The sequence below is a fragment of the Pteropus medius genome, unplaced genomic scaffold, assembly GCF_902729225.1.
Source record: "Pteropus medius unplaced genomic scaffold, Ma_sr-lr_union100, whole genome shotgun sequence".
NCBI classification, from domain to species: Eukaryota; Metazoa; Chordata; class Mammalia; order Chiroptera; family Pteropodidae; genus Pteropus; species Pteropus medius.
This window is the reverse complement of record NW_024351729.1, coordinates 6,993,646-7,019,098: the sequence shown is the minus strand read 5'-3', so window position 1 is coordinate 7,019,098 and position 25,453 is coordinate 6,993,646. Positions and strand designations below refer to the sequence as shown.

Here is a 25,453-nt window from a genome sequence, read left to right as displayed (position 1 = left end):
TCCAAAGATGTGTTTATAAAATTTGAAACGAATTTTACAAACCATTGCAGGCATGGGTCGGGGAGAATTGGAAAATTACTTTTAATGACTTCTACAAATCAAAAGTACCTTTTTAATGTGAAGTAGTGTAACATACAGAAAAGTGTAGGAAAAAATAAAATGAACACAGTTTAACCCATTCCCAAGCTTTACCTATTCTTAATATTTGCCATATACAAACACTAATTCAATGTTTTGTGTATCTTTGTAATTAGAAAACTGTTGCTCATCAGTAAGTATAAAATCAGGTTAAATTTAGTAGATGAAAGTAGTTCTTGAATATGTGAATTCAGATAAAGGACTAGCTGCTGAAAACTTAGAATGGAAAATTTTTTAGAAGGAAAATAAACTGATGTATCAAGTGGAGGGAAGCAAGCTGCACGATGATAATGTATATAGTATGATGCAATTTTCATTAAACACAATACCCCTTTCTCGTTTTTACTTATACATATATGAGCTAGAAAAAAAGTATAAAATGATTTTCTAAATTGAAAATTTTGGTAAGGATGAGTTGGGCTGGAAATTGAAGTGGGTAAAGGGCCAAATACAAGTTTCCTGAGGTGTTAATATGGAAGCCTGCTCTTAAGCTGAAGGTTCTGACTCAGTGGATTTGATGCCTATGAGTCTGTTCTTGATGCAGGTGCTCCGAGTGATTTCAGTGTAGGTGCTCAGTAAACTATTCTGATGCCGTAGAAAAGAGATTGCATACTTTTTGGTTGTCCTGGTCACTCATTTGTGTTTCCTACCTGGATCCTGATGGCAATAACATTTGTAGACCTTTAAAAGAACCTGTTTACTTAAAAGTGATACACGCATCTCCGTAGTTTAAAAAAACAAAAACAAAAATAAAATTTTGACAGTATTTCAGAAATGGAAATGTTCAGGAAGGAAAAAATTAAGAGTAAATCTCTACTCACCCTTGAGCCAGTCTTGCTAACCACCGAGTGGTTTCTTCTGTATTCTAGAAGAAAAATGTGTGTGTGGGAGGAGTGGAGGGTGAGGGATGTAGCAAACAGGGATTTAAAACTTAAAAAAAAAATTACTACAAACAGTAAAAGTAGAATAGTAAAATGAACCATCCAGCTCAAATGAGGATATTTGTGTTTGTGATTAATCATGGCAAAGGCCCCTGGCTGCTTGGGCTGCTGTAACAGTTTTGAGGGGAGAGGTGCAGGAAAAAGTACTAACTGTGGAGATGGTGGTTGTATGACACACTATAAGAATTTGGAGATCTGATTACAAACTGAGGCTGCTAGTTCAATAAGTATTCCATTGAGTTTCTGAGACTTGTTCCCGTAGGAAAATGTGGCCCAGCTGTGTCTTAGACTGTATAGAGTTACTACATTTTCTGTTTTAAGCTGCACCCATCTTGAAGATTATCTCTCTTAGCTGGGAGTGGGGGTTGGGCATTTGCATTATTCCATTTGAATCTTTTCCTTTTGGAGTCCTTTTAAACTAGTTAATAAATGAGCTTTTTAAAATGCCTGGTATTAAAGGGTTTAATTCAGTTGAAGGTAATGAGCTGGCAAGAATTGAAACATCTATTTGTTAGGCTACAGAAATCACTGGCCTAACTCCACACCGAAGTGTTATTCAGATAGTTAAAATGAAACATTAGTTTGTAATTTAAAGTTAGTTGGTGTCAGGAAAGACTAAAAAAGTTTGAACAATTAGTCTGTGTTTGCAGGAGACAAGACTCAACAACTAAATGTAGTACCTGGTTCTTGATTGGGTCATGGATCAAAGAAGAACATTTGGAAAGGCTGTTAGTAGGACAGTTGGGGAGATTTGAAGCTAGACTATATATATTAGATGATAATGTTATTTAAGGTTTAATTTCTTGAACATGTTAATACTGTTGTGGTTATATAGAAGAATGTCCTAGATCTGGAAATATATGCTTAAATATTAGGGAGTTTAAATGATTTAGAAAAGTTATATGTACACATATATTTCCTTTATCTCATAGACAGTTGATGAATATAGGCGAAGAGTATGTAGGTGTTCACTGCACTGTTTTAATTTTTTCTAGTCTTGAAAAATTCAAAATTGGGAAGTTTGGGAAGCAGTCGAGAAGAGTTGATACTTTATTCGCCAAATTTGCATCTTCTAAATGTCAAACCTCTGGCTAGAACGTGGTGCTTGCGTGATTTAATCCTTAAAACAAAACTTTATGTTGTAGGAAACCGATACACACGAGTTTAAATAATATATTAGAGAAAGAGACTTTCTGTGAAGGCAGACATTTTGATTCCAGAGCTCAGACTCTTAATCATAAAACTATAATAACTGATGGTGGTTGCAGCCAGAATGCGTAGAACTCTGAATTCCGTGCTAAAGAATTTAGATTTTATCCTTTATTTTACTGTTAAGAGTATGGTTTGTTCCACATTCAAGTTTGAGAACCGCTCTCTATAGTACTATTGTTTTTACATTTCTGGTAGTATTGAGTTTAAATAATCATGAGTGTTTTGTTCTTGGTCCCTAATCAGTACCTGACTCGATTCTAGCCCCATAAATGGTATAATTATTTTAAAGTTTGACTACGTAGAAGAGCATTTTGAGATTACCTAGTAGGAAAATGCATTGTGTTCAGTACTTGCTGGAAAATGAAATTAAGAAAGTCTTTGTTAACTTTCTCACAGATATTGAAGCACAGATTCGAGAAATTCAAGGCAAGAAGGCAGCTCTTGATGAAGCTCAAGGAGTGGGCCTTGATTCTACAGGTTATTATGACCAGGAAATTTATGGTGGAAGTGATAGCAGATTTGCTGGATATGTCACATCAATTGCTGCAACTGAACTTGAAGATGTAAGTTACAAAGTATATAAGAGTCAATCCTTTTTTGTTAGAGAACAAGAAATGAAAAGAGATTTTCTTTTTGAGTCATCATCTGGTTTAACCTGAAGAGACATTTTGGTGTTTGGGAGATCTTTCTTTTGCAGGCTAAAACTATTGAAAGTGTCCTCCCTGTCTTAGGTTCAGAAACTCTTGGAAGTGATTAGTTCTGAATCCTTATGTTAAAACTAGTTTATCCAGCAAAGCACTTGCAAATCATTAACCATTGTAAAGTAAATCCCTATTGTTACACATTGAGCTTTATCTAGAATAGCCCATTAGAGAAGTGAATTCATAGTAGACAACCATTTGTCCTTATGACTTGATTTCTGTCTTGTGCTTGGTGCTTTTTTTCCCCCTTAGCATCTTAATATTAATGGGCTTCTCATGCCTGTTTCATTTACTTCGGAGAATGACCACCTCTCATTTTGAAGTACATCTCTCAAAAGTGTTTTTATCTATTCCACATAGCTTATATTTGTCACATCATCCCAAACATCCACATTTGGTAAAGTAACTCCATTTTTGTGTGTTTCAGTAACAGACATTTTATAAATATATAGATTATCAAACTTGTTATTTTTATGGAATTCAAGCCACATTTTATTTTATAGTTGTTGCTTTTTAAAAAAAAAAACAAAAAAAAAATTAAAAAGTCCCAAAAGATAAAATTTCTAGAAGTCATTCATATTACTGGTAAGAGACAGTGATGGCTATATGTTCCAGAAGCTGAGGGGGAAATTGTCCTTTCATTTTTAAGTAAAATAAATGAGATGTTAAGATCTTCCTGAGAGTTATTCACTGTTACACTTTTTATACTAGAAAAGTAACAGTGTAATATTTTGTTTAAACAAGGAAAGCAAATACACTTAAAATTATTTTACTTGTTTCTGTGGTTGTCATGTTTTTTAAATGAAATAAATAAGGAAACTGAAGAGTTTTTAATAAGCTGTAGTTTTCTGAATGTGAAAAAACAAATTTCATCATGCCTTCTGTGAGAGAATGATATGCTCAGGTTTTTCTAGTTCATACCTACTTTAATTGATTTCCACAGAGTACATTTCTTGTTCAGTATTTTCATAGCTTTTTTGAGTTGAAAATACCTAAGTGTTAACAAGTTTTATGAACCAGGGTGTAGATATCACACTGTCAGCAAGTCTTTTGATTTCATGTTGAATCTCTGCATAATTTTTCTAATTTTTAAGTTCTGACATTTTAAGTTCTGGCTCTTTGGGGGCATTTTATTGCAGGATGACGATGACTACTCATCATCTACAAGTTTGCTTGGTCAGAAGAAGCCGGGATATCATGCCCCTGTGGCATTGCTTAATGATATACCGCAGTCAACAGAACAGGTGACTTTTTTCTTCTTTTTTGTTAAAACTAGAGTTTATTCAGCCAAAGAAAATTAAATGTCTCAATTCCTGGGAAGCCCACATATAGGGAATCAGGTTACTAGATTGTTTTGAGGAGAGTTGATTTGGGAGAATTAGAAATGTTACTTAGTTAATTTTACAAAGGTAATCATTTTATGAAGACTTGAATTATGGAAATGCAGGCATGTATATTGTCTCATTTCTATATTCCTTATTTTTTTCCATCTTAACATCCCTAAAAAGTGATATAGAATATTTCTTTTATTAGGCATTTATTAAACATTTTTACCTGTTTTATAATGTTCGGATTTTGTATGTGGTATTTTGTTTGGTTATTTAATAAAGTGAGTATTAAGTGAGAAATAACCTCTTTTCAGTATGATCCATTTGCTGAGCACCGACCTCCGAAGATTGCAGACCGGGAAGATGAATACAAAAAGCACAGGCGGACCATGATAATTTCCCCAGAACGTCTTGATCCTTTTGCAGATGGTAATTCCCACTTTTCTATAAGTATTCACAAATTTATTTGTATTAAGTTGTCTTTAGCCCTTTGATTTTTTTTGGCATGCTTATGAATTTGGTTTTCTTTTTAAAGTCCCCCTTATTATAGATGTGTATAGATTTGGTTGAAGTCACAGATGCCATATTCTTCATCTTTATAATGCAAGTTTTCTTTCCAGGTAGAAGGACAAGAAAATAATGAGCCAATGCCATAGAAACGCAAAGGGTTAAAGGTTTTTCTTTTACTTTTGTTTTGGGTATGCTTTCTATACTTTGAACAAATGTGTGTTTCTGCTCAAAATACTATCAAATTATTGAAAGTTTTCATTCCAAATCCTAGATTTTAGGATTGTTATTTCTGAGAAATTGTTTCTCACGTTGGAGCTCCCCCTATATTGCTCTAAATATAGTTTAGTAAATGCACCTACTTTGCTTTAAGCATACTTAAAGTTAAAACAAAAGTATGTGTACAAGAACTTTGATATTTTTAATAGTTGGAGTCTGTTTTGCTAATTTTAGTGTGCAGGTCAGCACAAGGGGCATAGTGAGCCTGATGGAAGCTTTCCTCAGGTGAGTGAGTTTCAAAATCAAAATTAGGTGCCTGTTTCTTAAAATGAGATTCTGCTGCAGGTTTATAAATTAGACTTTCAGCCTGCATGAATTAGTAGGGATATTCTTTTTTTACTTGCATAATTGTAATTGATTTAAACATGTATGTCAGAATTCACAGGCCCATACTAACTGTCCTTAATTTCTTTCCTACAGCAGTACTGCTATATGCCAGTCCTGTCTGCATTCTTAAGGGTGCAGTTCAACACATCCTCTCTAGATTATGGTGAAAAAGTATTCCAAAGGAAGTCTTATCAGAGCTAGTGTCAGAATGGCACTACCAATTGGGCATGATCTTCAGCATAGGAAATGTCTTAGAATTTTATTATATTTTCCTAAATTGTGATGCTATACTACTGTATAGCTAATTATCACATTTCTAAAATGTAGTGTGCCTCTGTGAATCTTGTTATATACTGTTTGGGCTTCTTTAAGATATTTTGAAGTTTGAAAAACAAATATCGAAACTTTAACCAAGAGACTAACACATCTCTTTGTAACCACTTTTCTTCTGTGTGCATCATAATAACTGATAGAAGTAATATATTCAAGTAGTATGTTTGGAGTTATAATTTATACTTTCTAAGAAAATATTAAAAATATGTTTCTGGGTCAACAAAACTTAAAAAGCATGAAGCCCTTTTTGGTAACATGACATCAGAATAAGATATAGGTATATTTTTTAAAAATCAGATTTTCTAAACTATAACTTTTAGAACATTGAAAGAACTTATGTATGAAGAACTTATCTAGTCATAGTTATTTGTAGTAAGGATTTTAACAGCTTGGAACAGGTAATGTTTTGCATATAAATATCTTTCCAAAGTGTTACTAATGGTAAAGAGATAATTTTCTAGGCTTCTATTCTGCTGCTTGAAGTCAGAACTGCTGATGGAGACAAAGGCAAGAAAGTGTACGTATTCCGGATTAGCAACCCAGGAACCCATCACTTCTGAAGACTAAACTGTGCTGTCATTTTGTTTTTAAATGCATTAAAATATTTGTTTTAAACTGCTGTAGATATGTTTGTGTTCAAACAGGTTAAATTGATCAGCAAACTCAATAAAAAGTAAGATGTATAATTATTAAAGTTTTCCATCAAAAAATAAATTAAATGATTATGGAATAACATAATAATAGAGCAGGGCAGATAAATCATTTGAACCTAATTATCTTTTATTTATTGTACTCTTGTCCTGTTGCTGTTCTTTTCTGCAGGAGGGAAGACCCCTGATCCTAAAATGAATGCTAGGACTTACATGGATGTAATGCGAGAACAGCATTTGACTAAAGAAGAGGTATGAACCTGCTTTTTATTTTATTGGTTGTGAAAGAATGTAAAGGCTGTGATTGAGAGACTTTTATATTTCCTTTTTATTTGCTGTTCAGGTAATATTTTAATAGTATTAGTAACAGTTAAGTTGAGAAAGAACCTTAACTCAAGATTCTACCACCTCCCAAATTAAACTTTTCATATATCCTTTTCTAGGCCCTAGCCCCTTAACCAATATGCATACATATGTACTTCTAGTGAATATATCTGTGAGAAAGATTGATAGTAGTGTGTCTAAACCAGTGTGTAAAGAAATGCCAAATAGTTAAATCATTTCTTGAAAAATCTTCTAATTCTCCCATAAGATTCAGTTTAGATATGGATGGAGAGTTCTGAAGAGTTCCTACTGGCCTGCAGAGATCATTTTGTTTTAATAGCCTCCATAACTATTATGAATGTAATAGTCATAATATTGTTGTATGGATTAAATGGGGTGATAGAATCCCACTTGAAAATCACGGGGTAAATTAAATATGCATTTGTTTGGACATTATTTATAACATTTGTATAGTTATAACAATTTAAAATTTTTACTTTTTTACCACTTTTCAAATTTTGTTACGTTGTCTGAATTGCTGTTTATATGAGTTTTAAATAAAACTTTTTCAGTGAAAGCATTTTGGTTCTCTACCATTGACTGATGATTTTACTTCACTAACTGAATAAAGTAGGATGCTTTGTGTTACAGATTCTGTACTTGCTCATCTGTCGTGCAGGAAGACATTGTATGAAACTGAAAATAGAAAAGAGGAAATATAAGGGATCAGGACTACAGTAGCATAGAAAGGAGAATGAGAAGAATAAAATGGCATTAAATAGAAATGATTGTACTAATGGTATTAAAATATATTCAAAACATCTTAAAGATACTCACTGCTTATTCACATTTCAGAGAGAAATTAGACAACAACTAGCAGAAAAAGCTAAAGCTGGAGAACTAAAAGTCGTCAATGGAGCAGCAGCGTCCCAGCCTCCCTCAAAACGAAAACGGCGTTGGGATCAAACAGCCGATCAAACTCCTGGTGCCACTCCCAAGAAGCTATCAAGTTGGGATCAGGCTGAGGTGATTTCATTTTATTTTTTTTATTAGTATTTAAAAATTTTTTTTTCTCATATGATAGGTACTAGTCCGCTCTTATTGACATAAGATACCACAGATTGGGGGCTTAAACACAGACGTTTATTTTCTCATAGTTCTGGAGACTCAAAGTCCAAGATCAAGGTACCAACAAAAATTGAGATTTTGAACAATTTAATGTGCTTTTAAATTGTTCAAAATTGAGATTGAGACCTAATTGAGATTTTCTAAACCCTGAGTAATATTTAGAATTTTTTTAAAGGAAAAAATACTGAGTCTTAAATTTGTTATGGTATTTATGCAGGTTTGCAAACATAAAAGTAGATAGAACTCTTGTGTTGGATAGAGTACACAACTTAAAAAAAAAAAAACAAAAGTATACTACAAAACCTATGGAATACTTATGAGTCATTTTTGAAATACAGATTTGTTTTGCTTACATTAAATCAGTTACTGTTTTGATAACGGTATTGTCTTTACTGTGCAGGGTCTTTTGCTGTCATGTGCTAATGCCCTACATTACCTACTACTGGTCTCTATTTGAAATGCCATGGAACCTTTGATTGTGTAAATCCACTTCTAATATTTTTTCACTAGTCTTGCAGCATTGGTTAGAGTAATTACAAATGTGATTGTAAATGTAAATTCAACTCAAGGATTGAAATCGTGGCAGTATCTTGTTGTAATTACCCAGGTGATCCAAAACGTGCTTATGTTAAATACATATACAGAATTGAATGAAAACACAAAAATAGTATTTTCTATTGAGATTTCAATGGGTATATGTCTTCAAGCTCTGGTTTGAAAAGCACCGATATGACTAAAGCTGCAGTTCTTTGATTACAGGTCTAGATAGAGAAACCTTAGTGATTTTCCCAGAGCCATGGAACTATTAAGCAAGATTCATACTCAAAATACACTGTTTTTTTTACCGTTCCACATTTTAACAGTAAATTGTTTTTAGACATATTTGCTAGAAAGTAGGTAATCTTTTAAACAAGAATAATCTACTCTAACTTGATTATAGAGAATAGAACTAAAATACTTATTTAAAAGTTTTTAACAGAAAATTTTCTAGATATTTTTATGTGGGATATGTAGGTGTGTGAAATAAACATTTTTGCTCTGTTAAGACCCCTGGACATACCCCTTCCTTAAGATGGGATGAGACACCAGGTCGTGCAAAGGGAAGTGAGACTCCTGGAGCAACCCCAGGTTCCAAAATATGGGATCCTACACCTAGCCACACACCAGCGGGAGCTGCTACTCCTGGACGGGGTGATACACCGGGCCACGCCACACCAGGCCATGGAGGCGCAACTTCTAGTGCTCGTAAAAACAGATGGGATGAGACCCCCAAAACAGAAAGAGGTACTTCTAATGGAGTTTGGGTGTGTGTGGGGGTGAAATTTTGAAATTTTTTTTAACTTAATGAGTGGTATATTTATAAATTGAAATCTGTTCTCTCTGGTCTTGGTTAAACAGGCAATTATCAACTGCTTTAGGTACAGATAAGAACTGAGCAGATCATATTCTTAATGTTTTTCCCTCGTAGAGGTTTAAGATTTATTTTAGGGAAAACATTAGGAAAAAAGTAAACTTCATAGTATAACCTCTTATTTTATAATAAAATATACATAACATGGAATTTACCATTTTAACCATTTTTTCATTGGCATTAATTACATTCACAGTGTTGTGCAACCATCACTACTATTGATCTCTAGAACGTTTTCATCATCCCAAACAGAAACTCTGTACCCATTAAATAATAAAAAACTCATTTCTTCCTCCTCCAGCCCCTAGTAGAATATGTGTTCTACTTTGTATAAATTTGACCAAGTCTCTTTTTTTGTGTAAAGCATCTAAAGCTATATTTCATTGAATGTTTATAAAATTAGCTGTGGAAAGTTAAGATTTAGTAGTACATCTATTAAAATTTTATAAAGAATTTTAATAAGGGACAGTAAATGTCATCGTTGAAAGAAGCAGTATAGAATTGTACATGTACAGTAATCTTTATAGGAAAAGGAAAAGTGGCTCAAGATATATAAAGTGGCTGTCTCTGCGTTGTGGTATTATGGGTGGTTAAAAAAATGCTTTGTTTTCCTATTCCTCAGTGGTATGTATTGTTTCTGTAATCAGTTGAAAAGAAACAAAAATAGTGAAGGGGAGGATAAATATGAAACATTAAAACTTAAAACGGGTCTCTGTTTTAGGAATATCTTGATTTTGAACCTGATCAGTTTGAATATGTTAGCTGTTTGAGGATAAAAAAGTAATTTTTTTACAGTGGTTAAAATTTTAGATTTATTCACTTTTTTCTTTAAAGATACTCCTGGGCATGGAAGTGGATGGGCTGAGACTCCTCGAACAGATCGAGGTGGAGATTCAATTGGTGAAACACCTACTCCTGGAGCCAGTAAAAGAAAGTCACGTTGGGATGAAACGCCAGCTAGTCAGATGGGTGGAAGCACTCCTGTTCTGACCCCTGGAAAAACACCAATTGGCACACCAGCTATGAACATGGCTACACCTACTCCAGGTAGAAACTCTCTAATTGGAAATCACTTTTCCCAGATAAATTTTGATTTTTTTTCTTTGTGTTTTCTGCATATTATTTATCCTATTTTTAGCAAGTATAACAGGATTTAAAAAGTCTTGGTTTGAGTTTATAATATAAAAGCAATTCAATATTAGAATTGATCCTAATTTCTTATATACCAAGGACCTGTGTAATGATAAAGTTTTACATTATAGATTGTTACAGAAATTTGCTTCTTTGGTAGGTCACATAATGAGCATGACTCCTGAACAGCTTCAGGCTTGGCGATGGGAGAGAGAGATTGATGAGAGAAATCGCCCACTTTCTGATGAAGAATTAGATGCTATGTTTCCAGAAGGATATAAGGTAATAACATGGAACATGAATGTGATGGTTTTTAGGATGCGAATTCTATTTTTAAGTATTTTTCAAAAAACTTACTGGTCAAGTTTCCATTGGCCTTGTCCGAATTTACTACTGCCATTCCATTCTTCTAGTTCTTTCAGTTCCAAAAAGTAATAAGAATGAAAAGAAATGAATGACATGAAGCTTTTTATTAGAACGTGAGAAATCTCAAGGACTTTTAGGACCATGTACTCTGAGAACTGCCTTGGGGAGTATGGAATAGCTTGCTGTTTCAGTTTTATCAGTAGTTCTAAGATTAAGTTCAAATTAGGTTATGGTTATTTAACTTGGTGCCTCACGAGATTTTGTGTATTTAAGTTCATGGATTGCCACTTAACACAAAGAATATTCTCTCTTTATCACAGCAACTTGATGTTTATTTTGAATTATAAAATTTTCTAGGTACCTGAGACTCAGACCATTTGTTGGTCTAAAAGCAGTCTGTGAACATATAGTGTCATAACCAGGGCTGGAAGCTAACTAAGTCATCTGATGGCCTTTACAGAGCCTTTTCTGCCATCGCTTATTGCTTTTTAACAATTTATATGTATTTTTCCCATTAAATTTATGTAAAAGTATTTGTTTCAAATATGTATGAATTTCTGTTTTATAATTTCTTATAGCCTCCACATAAAGCTGTGGGTATAGACAATATAATCTACTGTTGACTGCCTGAGTCTTCTCAGTTGCAGTCATCAAATTCCTTAATATTGATAGCAAAAATCTTCCTTAGTGAATCTTCAGTGAATTTTTTTGGCTTAATCAAATGGTGTGTATTTTACAGATCTTTGGTAAATATTTTAGTTGTAGTTTTTATGCATTTAATTCATTTTTGTAGAACAACTTAAATATTAAGATTTGCTTTTTTTGAGTGTCTCCATAGTGTAGTGGTTAGCACATCTGCTTTACACACAGAAGGTCCTGGTTCGCTCCCCAGGTGGAACCACGGACCATACCCCGGGTGTGCCAGGCCTTGGGGGCGTCAGGGGCACCAGGCCCCGGGTGCATGCTGCGAGTGTGTGGAGGAGTCGCTCCACCTTCAGAGATTCAGTCCTTAAAGGGAAACGGCAACATCCATAGGTCAGGGGTGAAGTGGGGGGATTAAAAAGGTGAAAGAAAAAAAAAGACCTTTTTTTTTGTTTTGCTTTTTTTTTTAAAAGCACCTATAGCAACTAGTATTCCAAGGTGATCACCCATGCTAGTACTAACCAGGCCCAACCCTGCTTATCTTCCTAGATCAGATGAGATCGGGCACATTGAGGTGGCATGGCCGTAGACTAAGATTTGCTTTTTAGTGCAGAGATTTACATGATTTTTATTAAACTATAACATTCTAGGCATTATTTATATGGAGTTTTATGAGTTTGTTTCCATTTATATGATGTTGGCTCACCAATGTGTTAATATAATGTTTAAAAGTGACCAGAATTGTATAAGCCTGCTTTGTGCTATCTCATTTTTCCCACATCCATAATATACTTACATTTTAGTTAGTAGATGAGAAATACGAATATTTGTCACGTATTTTAAACAAGATAGGAAAATGGGATCGATGGTAATTCTTGTGTTAATCAAAAAGCTTCCTGGCTAATAAACTAAAATATTTGAAGTGCAGATATGATACATGATGATGTTCCTTAGTTTATAAAGTCAAGAAAATCTTAATTGTCTTTTGACTATATTAGGTACTTCCTCCTCCAGCTGGCTATGTTCCTATTCGAACTCCAGCTCGAAAGCTGACAGCAACTCCAACACCTTTGGGTGGTATGACTGGTTTCCACATGCAAACTGAAGATAGAACTATGAAAAGTGTTAATGACCAACCATCTGGAAATCTTCCATTTTTAAAACCTGATGATATTCAGTACTTTGATAAACTTTTGGTAAGTGGTGATAGAAATAAAATAATTGCTTTTTATTTAGGAATTACAAATCATAATGTCTTAACCCACCTTGAAATTATTTTCGTTTTATCCTATTAGGTTGATGTTGATGAATCAACACTTAGTCCAGAAGAGCAAAAAGAGAGAAAAATAATGAAGTTGCTTTTAAAAATTAAGAATGGAACTCCTCCAATGAGAAAGGTAAGTGCCAGTTTATTAAATCATCATGTTAATTATAATTTCATGTTTAGAAATTTATAGTTAACCTCTTTATCACTACCAAGGATATATAGTATGAGGGAAGAAAGATGTGTAGTATGAAGGTTTTGGCTTTTTAACATTTTATGTTAATAGGGATGTTGAGAAATGAGATTCTTTTTGTCTTCAAAGCCTTTAAAACATGCTGAAGACCACTAACGTAATCAATGGAATCCTGTGAGGAATTGTATTAGTATCATTTGTGGCTTGAAGCTTGGCAGTCCTTTAGGAGACTTTAAAGAGTTTTTATATTATAACCTCTGTGGCTCCATTTTTCTATTACCTTTTATTAACTGAAAACATTGAACTTCTGTCAACAGGAATTCAAACTTCAGAGTAATTCAGGCCACTCTGAAGTTTATACTAAAATGTTAAGTTACAGAAAATTGTGGAGTAAATTGTTCTTTCAAAATGCTTACTTACAAAGAAACACAACCTCTTATTTCCTGTAGGCTGCATTGCGTCAGATTACTGATAAAGCTCGTGAATTTGGAGCTGGTCCTTTGTTTAATCAGATTCTTCCTCTACTAATGTCTCCAACACTTGAGGATCAAGAGCGTCATTTACTTGTCAAAGTTATTGACAGAATATTATACAAACTTGATGACTTAGTTCGACCATATGTGCACAAGGTTTGATATTTTTTTAATGTAAAAGGAATGCGTGGATTTTTTTTTTTTTACTGACTTACATATATTTGTGAAATTTAAAAATTCTAAAACAATAACTTTTTTAGATGATATACGTTTACAGTAAAAAGGAAAATTTTGTCCCCTTGCAAGATAGTTATTAATGTTAGATTTGCATGTCTTCTCAGACCTTTTTATTTGCACAAACATACATCACACACACAAGTATGTATATGTGTATACTTGTGTTTTTAAATTATATAAATGACATACTATAATAATTATATGAATATAATTTTGTTACATGAAGATGGCATTAGTAATTAGTGTGAAAATTTAGCTCCTTCTCTTTTTCAGATCCTTGTAGTTATTGAACCATTGTTGATTGATGAAGATTACTATGCAAGAGTGGAAGGCCGAGAGATTATTTCTAATTTGGCAAAGGTATTTACGTTATATTTCTAGAGAATAAAGTTTTATATCTGTTGATGGGATTATTTGACTATGGAAGAAAATGGTTGAGGGTTAATGTCATCAGCTCATGATGATCCCTTTTTCTTGACCTTTTAGGCTGCTGGTCTGGCTACTATGATCTCTACCATGAGGCCTGATATAGATAACATGGATGAATATGTCCGTAACACAACAGCTAGAGCTTTTGCTGTTGTAGCCTCTGCCCTGGGCATTCCTTCTTTATTGCCCTTCTTAAAGGCTGTGTGCAAAAGCAAGAAGTCCTGGCAAGCAAGACATACTGGTATTAAGATTGTACAGCAGATAGCTATTCTCATGGGCTGTGCCATCTTGCCACATCTGAGAAGTTTAGTTGAAATCATTGAACATGGTAAGTTGTTATATAACTTTATCTTTCATACGACAAGTGTCCTGGAATTTGGGCTACTGATGTATATGGATAATAAGGGCTTTAACTACATAAATATATAGTTTATGATGGGATTTGTGATATATGCTATTAGGCTTTGATTCATATTAGCTTTTGCCTACGTTTGTCTAATGTGAACAGATTTTGCAGTTAGATTATATTGCTAGAATCTGGTCGATGATGTAGAAATTAGGTAATATTATTGCTTAGTTAAAACTTATGTTTGGTTTTATAGGTCTTGTGGATGAGCAGCAGAAAGTTCGGACCATTAGTGCTTTGGCCATTGCTGCCTTGGCTGAAGCAGCAACTCCTTATGGTATCGAATCTTTTGATTCTGTATTAAAGCCTCTATGGAAGGGTATTCGCCAACACAGAGGAAAGGTAATATCCACCAATTAGATTTTTTTTTCCTACTCATAGAAGCTAAGGCAACTTAAATCTAATTTTTTTAAGTATATATATTTTTATTTTAAAATAGGGTTTGGCTGCCTTCTTAAAGGCTATTGGGTATCTTATTCCTCTCATGGATGCAGAATATGCCAACTACTATACTAGAGAAGTGATGTTAATCCTTATTCGAGAATTTCAGTCTCCTGATGAAGAAATGAAGAAAATTGTGCTGAAGGTAATTGTTTCAAATTATTGTTCCAGATTTGTTCATCTAAGTTGGGTGTGTTTCATGGTTGAAAGAGAATTTTAAAGCAGTTAAAAAGAAAAACCTAATTCTATATATTAAGCCAAGACTGTATTTACTATTACTATTTCTTAACCTTTTAGGTAGTAAAGCAGTGTTGTGGAACAGATGGTGTAGAAGCAAACTACATTAAAACAGAGATTCTTCCTCCCTTTTTTAAACACTTCTGGCAGCACAGAATGGCTTTGGATAGAAGAAATTACCGCCAGGTAAGCTTTAATTCTAAAAAATATTTTCAAACAACTCTTTCAACTAATTCTTTAGCCACTTTGAATGAATGTTACATATTATTTTTTGTCCCGATAACCTCACGGTTTGTATGTGCTTAATTGTGAAAGGAGATGGATTTTATTAACTTCCATTTTGATTTTACATTATAGGATACATACCCAACTATGAATTGATGTTTTTGTCTAGTAAATGAAATGCTTGATCTGGCTAGGTGAAACATGAATATAATTTTACCTTAAATCACCTTGACTTAAATGGACATTTAAATCACTTTTATCTTAACGTATTAAAAATAGTTAACTTTTTTCAGCATGCTTACTAGCGGAATAGTATTTTTAGAATATTTGGTTTTTATGATGTCTGTTTATTTCCTTGAAAGAGCAATAAATTCAATGTTTTTTTCCTCCTCATTTTAGTTAGTTGACACTACTGTGGAGTTGGCAAACAAAGTAGGTGCTGCAGAAATTATATCCAGGATTGTGGATGATCTGAAAGATGAAGCTGAACAGTACAGAAAAATGGTGATGGAAACAATTGAGAAAATTATGGGCAACTTGGGAGCAGCAGATATCGATCATAAACTTGAAGAACAGCTGATTGATGGTATTCTTTATGCTTTCCAAGAACAGACTACAGAGGTAATAATACTGATTATAGCAAGTAGCCATTGACTTTCATATTTGTGAAAAAGCATATTACTTTTCAAGCAAATATCACTAAAAAGTAATTAAATTTGAAATAATTTTTTAAATGCTCATGTTCTCATTCGGTTGGCTATGAGAAACAGTCTTCCACCTCAAAATTTTAGATTTCATTTTGGAATATCAGTACATTTGAACAAACTGAATTCTAGTTCCCAATAAATGTAGGTTTTTGTTTTAGTTTTTTTGTTTCTGTTTTTTTATTTAACTTGGCCTTTTTTTTTTTTTTTTTTTTTTTTTTTTAGGACTCAGTAATGTTGAATGGGTTTGGCACCGTGGTCAATGCTCTTGGCAAACGAGTCAAACCTTACTTGCCTCAGATCTGTGGTACAGTTTTGTGGCGTTTAAATAACAAATCAGCTAAAGTTAGGCAACAGGCAGCTGACTTGATCTCTCGAACTGCTGTTGTCATGAAGACTTGTCAAGAGGTAAACTTTTACGTCAGATTTTTATTTCTTTACCAAATAGTTAATGCGAATAATAACATTTTAACATATTTCTTTTATTGCAGGAAAAATTGATGGGGCACTTGGGTGTTGTTTTATATGAGTATTTGGGTGAAGAGTACCCTGAAGTACTGGGCAGCATTCTTGGAGCACTGAAGGCCATTGTAAATGTAATAGGTATGAAATTTGCTGGTCATGTAAAAATTTTTTTGTTTTGATTTTTAACTTACTTTTTTTTTTTTTAAAGTAAAATATAGAATCATACTTAGGAGTTGAGTAATGATTTCTGATACTTTTTAAAGTACTTCATAATTTTAGTTAATGCAGGGAATGTCACAGTAGTCTTATCTCCCAAGACGCATTTATATTTTACTTTAGAAGAGAAAAGAGGGCAAGTTTAGGATCTGCAAGAAAGGTAGAAATAGTCACAACTCAAAATAAAAATAGTGTCTTATCTGAAATATATTCAGTGGGGTGGGACAACTTTGAAGTTTTAATTTAGTTTTAGGACAAAATATATGTTTGTTTAACCTTGAATTAATAAGTGATTATGGCAGGTTTTTCTGCTTACTGTCAAGTTACTGGAATATAACCAGAGAGAAAAGTGAATTGCTCAAGTTATTGTTTTTATTTATATCTAGTTCTTAAAAACTATCCATTTTTCTAACCCAAAATAAAAATACAAGTATATTATAAATGCTCTGGGATATGGACAGTAAAGCTTTTATTCTTTAAGGCCATTATGATGAAGCAAAAAAAAAAATGGTCTTGTGTTTAATCCTGCATTGTAATTGAACATGATTATTGAAAAGTAACTTTTACAGGGGTTAGAGGGGCAGAAATAACCTAGCAGGTCATAATAGCTGGCTGTGCCAGCCACTGTATCTCTTCTGTTAGTAAGGAATTTTTATGCAATATAGATCTTTGAACCATTGCACTTAACATATAATCCCCAATTCAGCCCTGTTCTCTATACTTGAAGATAATTACTTGCCAAAAGTCAGTTACGTGGCTACTTGTGAGGCTCTAGTTTTCAAGGAGTTGTAAACCATATTGTTCGTCAGGGACACATGGGAAAAGCAATGGAGAGAGAATCAGAGCAAGCAGTTCTAGTTAGAGCAAGAGCCCCTGCCAGCTGCCTCCTTTTTTCTCTCTTCATAGGTGTAAATACCATCCAAGTATGCCCTGCATTGCAGGGAGACTGGAGATCTGTTTGTTTTGCAGTTAAAGGGTAAGGGGGCCCTTTCTGGACAATTTTGCTTTAATTTACATGTCTACCTCTGGCTTATATTGATGTGTACGGCCGGAACATAAGTTGTCCCCATATTTAAATGTCAGTGTACAAATACATTTCAGAACCAAATAAAACTTTTTTTGTTGAGTATCCATCATTCTTTAAGTCACTTCACTAATTTCTTTCATTTCTATGCATAATCAGAAGTTGTTAATAAAGAGTTAAAAACAATTTTGAGTCTGGTTAGAATCTGGGGTTTTTTCTTTCCATAGGCAGCTATTAAGTTTATGTTTATGTCTAGTCATATATATTATATTGTTAAGTAAAAGGAAAAGTGAACAAAGATTGCAGTTCAAATGTTAATTGATAGTGTGTTGACTTCTATTAAATAGGTATGCATAAGATGACTCCACCAATTAAAGATCTGCTGCCTAGACTCACCCCTATCTTAAAGAACAGGCATGAAAAAGTACAAGAGAATTGTATCGATCTTGTTGGACGTATTGCTGACAGGTAAGCAGATTAAACATTTTTACAAGTGGTATTTGCTTTCACATTTAACCACTTTATTTACTTTGTAAGTTTGTTTAATGTTGCTAATGTAAGTATATATGGTCAGGCTACCTAGTATTAATATTTTCAGTGAAATTTTAACTCGTAGTGGGGCATGGCAGTATAGTTTTAAAACTAAATCATTTTTTCTGGAGTAATATTTTTATTTAATGCTTAAAGTTGGTAATTGAGAACCAAATTTACAAGTTTACCTTTTGAAACTTCTTACTGATATAAAATTAACTTTTTTTTAAATTAGGGGAGCTGAATATGTATCAGCAAGGGAGTGGATGAGGATTTGCTTTGAGCTTTTGGAGCTCTTAAAAGCTCACAAAAAAGCTATTCGTAGAGCTACAGTCAACACATTTGGTTATATTGCAAAGGCCATTGGGTAAGTACTATTTATTTCCATTATACGTATTGTTTACTTTGTAATAAACCCACTGTAACATTGAAAATGTTTCTGTACTAATTTCAGAACTTATTGTGAATACAGTTGAGGATGCATTTCATTTAACCACTAACTTTCATTTTTTGTAATGTTTTTCTTAAATTTAAGTTGAATTAAAAATAAGTGGGAGGTTTTAAATTTTTATTTAATCACACCAGATATTTTCAGAGAGGGAAACTACTATTCTCAAAATAATTTCAAATTTTTGGTGGTCCTTTTTAGGATCCTGCTTGAGATATTAAGGCCAGTTCTTAATTTAAAAAATTCAGATCTTTATATTAGTGCTATATGTGTTTTAAAAATATTTTTCTAAAAATCCACAGACAACCGAATTAAAGCTGTTTTTTAAATCTATAGCTGTTTGCTTTCATGCCTTCACAACCAAACTACTATATGTATGTGTGGCTTAATAACAGAGAAGATGTTTTCAATCAATAAAACATAACTAACATCAGATTAATTAGATGAAGTCTTCCCACTACCCCCTTTTTGATAGCAGTAATAGTAATTCTGTTAGTTTCAAGTAAGTTTAGTGCAAACCTACACTGGAGATCCCGGGGATTGTACCCGGGGCCTCATATGGAAAAAAGATTTTATGTGTTGTGGCATGGGAGACCTTGGTTTGGGTACTACTGTAAGGGTGCCTCACATTTCAGGAAATTTACTAAAGACCAAATTCCATATGAAAGTGAATCCACTTGAGCTTTTTCTTTAAAATGGACATTTTAATTTAAATGAAGTTCTTAAGTAGAAACAATAACGCCAGTGACTTGAAAGTATTGTATTTTATCATAGAATTATTACGTTCCCAGTGATTACTTACCATAAAGTTTCATTACTTTATATTTTTTCTTTTCCCTCTGAAAAAAACTTTTGACTTGTAATCTAACAGTTGTTGATGACATTTATTTATTTATTTTTTCCAGTCCTCATGATGTACTGGCTACACTTTTAAACAACCTCAAAGTTCAGGAAAGGCAGAACAGAGTTTGTACTACTGTAGCAATAGCTATTGTTGCCGAAACATGTTCACCCTTCACAGTACTACCTGCCTTAATGAATGAATACAGAGTTCCTGAACTGAATGTTCAAAATGGAGTGTTAAAATCACTTTCCTTCTTGTTTGAATATATTGGTGAAATGGGAAAGGACTACATTTATGCTGTAACACCATTACTTGAAGATGCTTTAATGGATAGGTAAGTGAATTGAACTAAATGTAAGAAAATAGTTATAATTCTTCCTTTATTTTAGAATGTATGGAAATAATTATAACGTGACCTATTTGTTGTGATGCAGTTAAGAAGGGGGACTATTAGCTTGGATATTTATGAAACTATTAATATGACTTTTATGATCTTCAAATAATAAATGTTACAGTTCCCCAGATTATTCTCTTCCAAGTGCCCCCTCTCCTTTTTAATTTTCTTTATGTGTTAGACTAGATATATGTTGAAAACCAGTAATCGATCAACTTTTATTTTAAACGTTAATTTATTTCAAATAATTCGAGAAAATGATGAGTACAAGCTTACTGATGTGGCAGAGACCTTTTTACTTTTTAGTTTGTTATAGCAGGTGAAGCAAAGATTTCTGTTAGGTGTGAACTACTGAACATAGTCTGCCAGAGACAAACTATTCCAATTGCATGGTGGTGACCACTGATACACTACTGCTTGAGTTATTTGACATCCAGATTCCTGATACTTTTAACCATCTAGACTGACATAGAGCTTTTAAAACACAAAAGTAAAGAACATGTAAGGGCAAGTTCAAAGTCCAAGTAGTAAGGGAAAGGACTGTTTTATTGCCTTTATCTTTTAAAGAAAGATAACTATTCAGGTTAGAGCCCATTCAGTTATTTCTGTTTATAGATTAAAGTTACACATTAATGAGCTTCCAAAAGGGAGACTTGACAGGACTCAACAAATTCTCTCAAGGTATATATGTAAGACATGGGGACGGAATAAGAATCATGCTCTGTAAAAGTCTGGCCAGCTGGGGCTCAGAATAGTAGGAGTAAATGATATTTATTCCATATTCTTCAGTGAGATGTGCCTCAACATTATGGTGCAGTCATTGATTTATGTGACCAGTAGTTAAAAATTAAGTTGTGTGTACTAACTAGTTGAAGATAGTAACGCCAATGAAAATTACTAAATGAAAAGACCAATACTTTAGTTGGGAAATTTATTAATGAAGAATACTGCCTTGCTATGAAGCTTAATAGATTAAATATTATAAAAGAAATAAGGATACTAGTAAGTTCAAGTGAACTCATTTTTTTATCCATCGCAAACCCATTTTCCGATATTCGTACTTAGTTGAGTAACTATGAAATGAATAATTCAGTTATTTATCATAGATTCAGTTAACATGGTAGATGATAGCGCTCTTTTCTGTAGGTTTAAAAAAATTATCGGTCCTTCTCTTGCTCTCCCTAAATTGAGTTATTGAATGAAACTTAAAATTTATAAGGGGCAGGGATTTAATTTTAGTTACTTATTGTATACCAGTATTGAATTACTTTCAAAGGTTTTAAATTTATAGTTTAAAATGAGATATTACTGTTAGTCACTCATATGTGGAGTCATGTGACCCATCTTTAGTAGCATACTAAAATGTATACTCCACAGAGCTCTTGATCATATTCCATCAGTGGTTTAGTATAGAAAATATGGCTTATTTTTGAGCCATAGTGAAGTCTGAATCATTAAAGCAAAAGTTCTCAAGTAAAATGAGTCCGTCTAAAGGCATTCTATGTCAGATACATAAGATATGAGGATGGCTCTGCATCTCTTCCATGCACTGAATTTATAATTTAGTTTCTAATGGACTGGCTGGCATTTCCTGTAAAACTAAGACTGTATCTTAAAGAGCTTTTTTTCCCCATTGCAGGGACCTTGTACACAGACAGACGGCTAGTGCAGTGGTGCAACACATGTCACTTGGGGTTTATGGATTTGGTTGTGAAGATTCATTGAATCACTTGTTGAACTACGTATGGCCCAATGTGTTTGAGACATCTCCTCATGTAATTCAGGCAGTTATGGGAGCCCTGGAGGGCTTGAGAGTTGCTATTGGACCATGTAGAATGTTGCAGTATTGTTTACAGGTAGGTTAACTATTTTTAAAAGATTACTCAATAAAAAAAAATAATTTAGTTGAATTAAGTCACTGTTCCTAATTTTCGATAGAGTATATGGTGCCATATGGCAAAATATACAGTTGTGGGGGGAGAGGGGTTAGATTTTGTCTTTGCCCACTGCAGTTTTGTGCAATTGTCAGGTTTTTTCCCTTTCTTAAAGGGAAATGTTTGGAATTTTATTTATGGTTTGTTGTATTCTTGAAAATTGAAATAATGTAATCTTTTAATTATTCTAGGGTTTGTTTCACCCAGCCCGGAAAGTCAGAGATGTGTATTGGAAAATTTACAACTCCATCTACATTGGTTCACAGGATGCTCTCATAGCACATTACCCAAGAATCTACAATGATGATAAGAACACCTATATTCGTTATGAACTTGACTATATCTTATAATTTTATTGTTTATTTTGTGTTTAATGCACAGCTATTTCACACCTTAAACTTGCTTTGATTTGGTGATGTAAACTTTTAAACATTGCAGATCAGCATAGAACTGGTCATAGAGGAAGAGCTAGAAATCCAGTAGCATGATTTTTAAATAACCTGTCTTTGTTTTTGATGTTAAACAGTAAACGCCAGTAGCGACCAAGAACACAGTGACTACACACACTATACTGGAGGGATTTCATTTTTAATTCATCTTTATGAAGATTTAGAATTCATTCCTTGTGTTTAAAGGGAATGTTAATTGAGAAATAAACATTTGTGTACAAAATGCTAACTTGTGTGTGTTTTTTGAACATGACTTGTAAAATGCGGAACTTGATAAAGTACTGGTATGTGTAGAATAAGTGGCTTAATTTCATTTTCTGTCACCTGGTTTATGGAAAGTAGCAGAATATAAACTATATAAAGTGATGGCGTCTTTGTCAAAATTTCATTGTTGTGTTGATAATGACAATGAGAAAAGTCGCTTTGGGGGTATTCATCTCAAACTAGCACAACCGTTCCATCACCATAGAAAATATAGCACCTATGCTGAACTGTCTTGAATATTATTTTGCACTTTCATAGCGCCTTTCACTTGATTTCTCAGAATGCTTTATGAACATGAAGTGATTCAGGTCATGTCCAACTGTTGACTAGTCTGTTTAGAAAGTGGAGAAGGTATCTATTTCAAAACTGCTTTCCGTCTAGTTGGAGTGAGGCTACTTAAGTAATGCTACTAGAATAAGACAATCTGGGCTCTGTTCCATGTCATAAGCCACTATTCAACATTATATTTAGTAAATACCTGTTGAGCACCTACTGTATACCAACCACTGTGCTTAGTGTAGGGGATGCAAAGATGCCTTTGACCTGCCCCTTGACCTTAAGAAACGAAGTATAATGGAAATGGAACTACATCTAGGTATATATTACTTATGTACTGTGATATACAATTGCAGCAGCTAAAATGTCTAAGTTTGTTTAATTTTTGCATTTTGGAATTAGATAAATTGATTATAGGTAGCAAGCGTAAACAAATGCTGTTAAATTCTAGATAAACGGAGCATTAGGCAGTACTTAGTATTTTTTGGCAAATATTTTAAGTATATTTTGAGCATTTCCTAATTTTCAGGCCAAGACTGACTTAGTCCTTCGGCTACCCATAGCTTTTTTGTTTTGTCTCCCTGTTAGTACTTCTGTGAACTCTAATGGAAAATGAGATTGCAGCAGCATGTGCATAGGATGACTGCCACTGTAAGTAAAACCATTATACAGGGACTAGAAAGTTTGTTCCTCGAACTGCTAAAGGGCTCCCTGTTTTGGAGGCTTACATGAGAAACAGTTAACTGGCTGACTTTTACAGAGCCAATATTGAGCATTAGTTGACTCTCCAGGAAAAATTTGTAACTCCTTATTGTTCTTTGATATAACTTTGTGACAACAGGTCAATGTGTATTAAAACAATTTCCAAAAATATTTTCCCATTCTTAGAAGTTTTTGTAACAGTCCACATACAACTCGAAATCTTTCTGTTCACTAATTACTGTAAAGTGACCTTAAGTAATTATGAATCATGAAAAAGAACAATTACATTTCAAAGCCAGAATTTGATTTTAAATCAGTCTTAAGAAAATTTATATTTTTACTTCCAGTACTAGCATAATGTCAATTTGCTTGGGCCCTTGATGTTTATAGGAAATAACAATGTTTTGCAGTGACAATGTGGAGCAAAAGAGACTAGTCACCTTAAGTGACTTTACTGATGCACATAATTTGAGGACAGGTGAGGTAAATACCGAAGGCTACAACCTTTAAAGTTGGGACCAAATAGAAGCTCACAGATGTTCGTATTTTATATGGCTTATTATTGAATAAGGAAAGCATTTTGTGATACACTTAAGTGAAAGACGCTATGTGAAGTTTTAACTATCTTTCAAAGACTTTCTTTTGCACTTTTCTTTTGGTGTTTCTTAAAAGCCAAACTTAAGAAGGAAGAAATTAATGTTCTTAAGGGTTGGTGGGTGGGTTTTTCTGTGGGCTTTTGTTGGCTTTTCTGTGGGCCCTCTAATGGAATTGATCTCTTTGGCTGTTCAATTTTTTTCATTTTGTATTTTTAAAATTTGTTGTATGGTGCCCTGTGAGCATCAAGTACCACCAAATGAATAAAACTTATTATATCTAAAGTCTTTAGACCAGTTTTTAATCTTAGTTGACTCTGTTGCTATTGCACTACAGTTGTGGTTGTGCCATTTTAATAATCTTTCTGGGTTTTCAAAACAAGGGAACTTAATGTTGAAAAACCAAAGAACTTAATTGAATATGAAACTGAAAAAGACATTTGCAACCATATAGATTCAATTGTTTGGAGTTTTGGTTTCTGTTGCCTCTTAAATCCCATAATGTTAAAAGGAGCAGAAAAATCTGTTATCGCAGGGTTTTTCAACCTTGACATTATTGACATTTTGTTTGGGCCAGACCTTCAATGTGAGGTGCTGTTATGGGCACTGTAGGATGTTGAGCAGCATCACTGATCTCTGGCCACTAGATGCTAGTAGCACCCTCACCCCAGCTGTGACAACCTAAAATGCCTCCAGGTATTGTCACATCCTTTGGAGGATAAAATCTGTCTAGCTTGGGAACCACTGAGACTTGTTTAAGCAGGACTCACATAGGTCTGATAAAATTAAAGCAAGGTAAAAATTTCATTTTAGGCAGTTGCTTAGGAAATAACTAGAAATACTATTTCAAAAATACTTAAACACCTACCTTGGGTGTAGCTCTGCATTAGTCTGGGGAGAAGCAAGCAGAAAACAATATGTTGACTGCTCTTTGGTCCTCAGAGCATCTTGTGGCACAGTAGGAGCCAGGTGTGCAGTGTTGTGGTTGGTGCCCCACGTGGAATGCAGTCGTTCAGGGCCCCAGATGTCATCTGTGAGAGTGGGTCTGTGGTATAGCTGGAGAAAGAGGTTGGGCAGGGCACAGAGGCCCTTTTCTCCCTGTAAAGTGGTTAGGAAGCCATAGAATTTACGGTGACTTGATAGAGGGTTTAGGTTTCCAAAGAAGTCAAGAAGATACATAGGTAGGAGGAAGTCAGTGTAAATAAACTAGAGAGCAGGTCGGTGACATTTCTAGTGTTCATGCTAGAAAAACAAGTTTTAAAATTTTATTAATAGTTATTTTACAG

General features: G+C 33.7%; 1 protein-coding gene across 4 annotated transcripts in view; it reads left to right on the top strand.

Moving 5' to 3' along the window:
• The window catches only part of SF3B1 (splicing factor 3b subunit 1), a 47,974-nt gene extending 23,522 nt beyond the window's left edge, over positions 1–24,452 (top strand). The window contains exons 2-26 of one of the 4 annotated variants that reach the window (XR_005648986.1): positions 2,688–2,854; positions 4,132–4,236; positions 4,635–4,749; positions 6,589–6,668; positions 7,596–7,766; positions 8,915–9,152; positions 10,114–10,326; positions 10,571–10,692; positions 12,417–12,614; positions 12,714–12,815; positions 13,325–13,504; positions 13,859–13,945; positions 14,072–14,342; positions 14,617–14,762; positions 14,860–15,006; positions 15,159–15,284; positions 15,723–15,944; positions 16,253–16,435; positions 16,519–16,630; positions 17,615–17,684; positions 18,080–18,200; positions 18,499–18,630; positions 19,617–19,889; positions 21,589–21,805; positions 22,075–24,452. Coding sequence is in view for 2 of the 4 variants with exons in the window: in XM_039844329.1 (XP_039700263.1) it covers positions 2,688–2,854; positions 4,132–4,236; positions 4,635–4,749; positions 6,589–6,668; positions 7,596–7,766; positions 8,915–9,152; positions 10,114–10,326; positions 10,571–10,692; positions 12,417–12,614; positions 12,714–12,815; positions 13,325–13,504; positions 13,859–13,945; positions 14,072–14,342; positions 14,617–14,762; positions 14,860–15,006; positions 15,159–15,284; positions 15,723–15,944; positions 16,253–16,435; positions 16,519–16,630; positions 18,080–18,200; positions 18,499–18,630; positions 19,617–19,889; positions 21,589–21,805; positions 22,075–22,233 (3,887 nt within the window). In the remaining 2 variants the exon portion in view is untranslated. Of the gene's footprint in view, positions 1–2,687; positions 2,855–4,131; positions 4,237–4,634; positions 4,750–6,221; positions 6,284–6,588; positions 6,669–7,595; positions 7,767–8,914; positions 9,153–10,113; positions 10,327–10,570; positions 10,693–12,416; positions 12,615–12,713; positions 12,816–13,324; positions 13,505–13,858; positions 13,946–14,071; positions 14,343–14,616; positions 14,763–14,859; positions 15,007–15,158; positions 15,285–15,722; positions 15,945–16,252; positions 16,436–16,518; positions 16,631–17,614; positions 17,685–18,079; positions 18,201–18,498; positions 18,631–19,616; positions 19,890–21,588; positions 21,806–22,074 lie in introns of those variants that run through there. The other 3 variants (XM_039844329.1, XM_039844330.1, XR_005648987.1) reach the window with 3 other exon arrangements.
• The last annotated feature ends 1,001 nt before the right edge of the window (positions 24,453–25,453 follow it).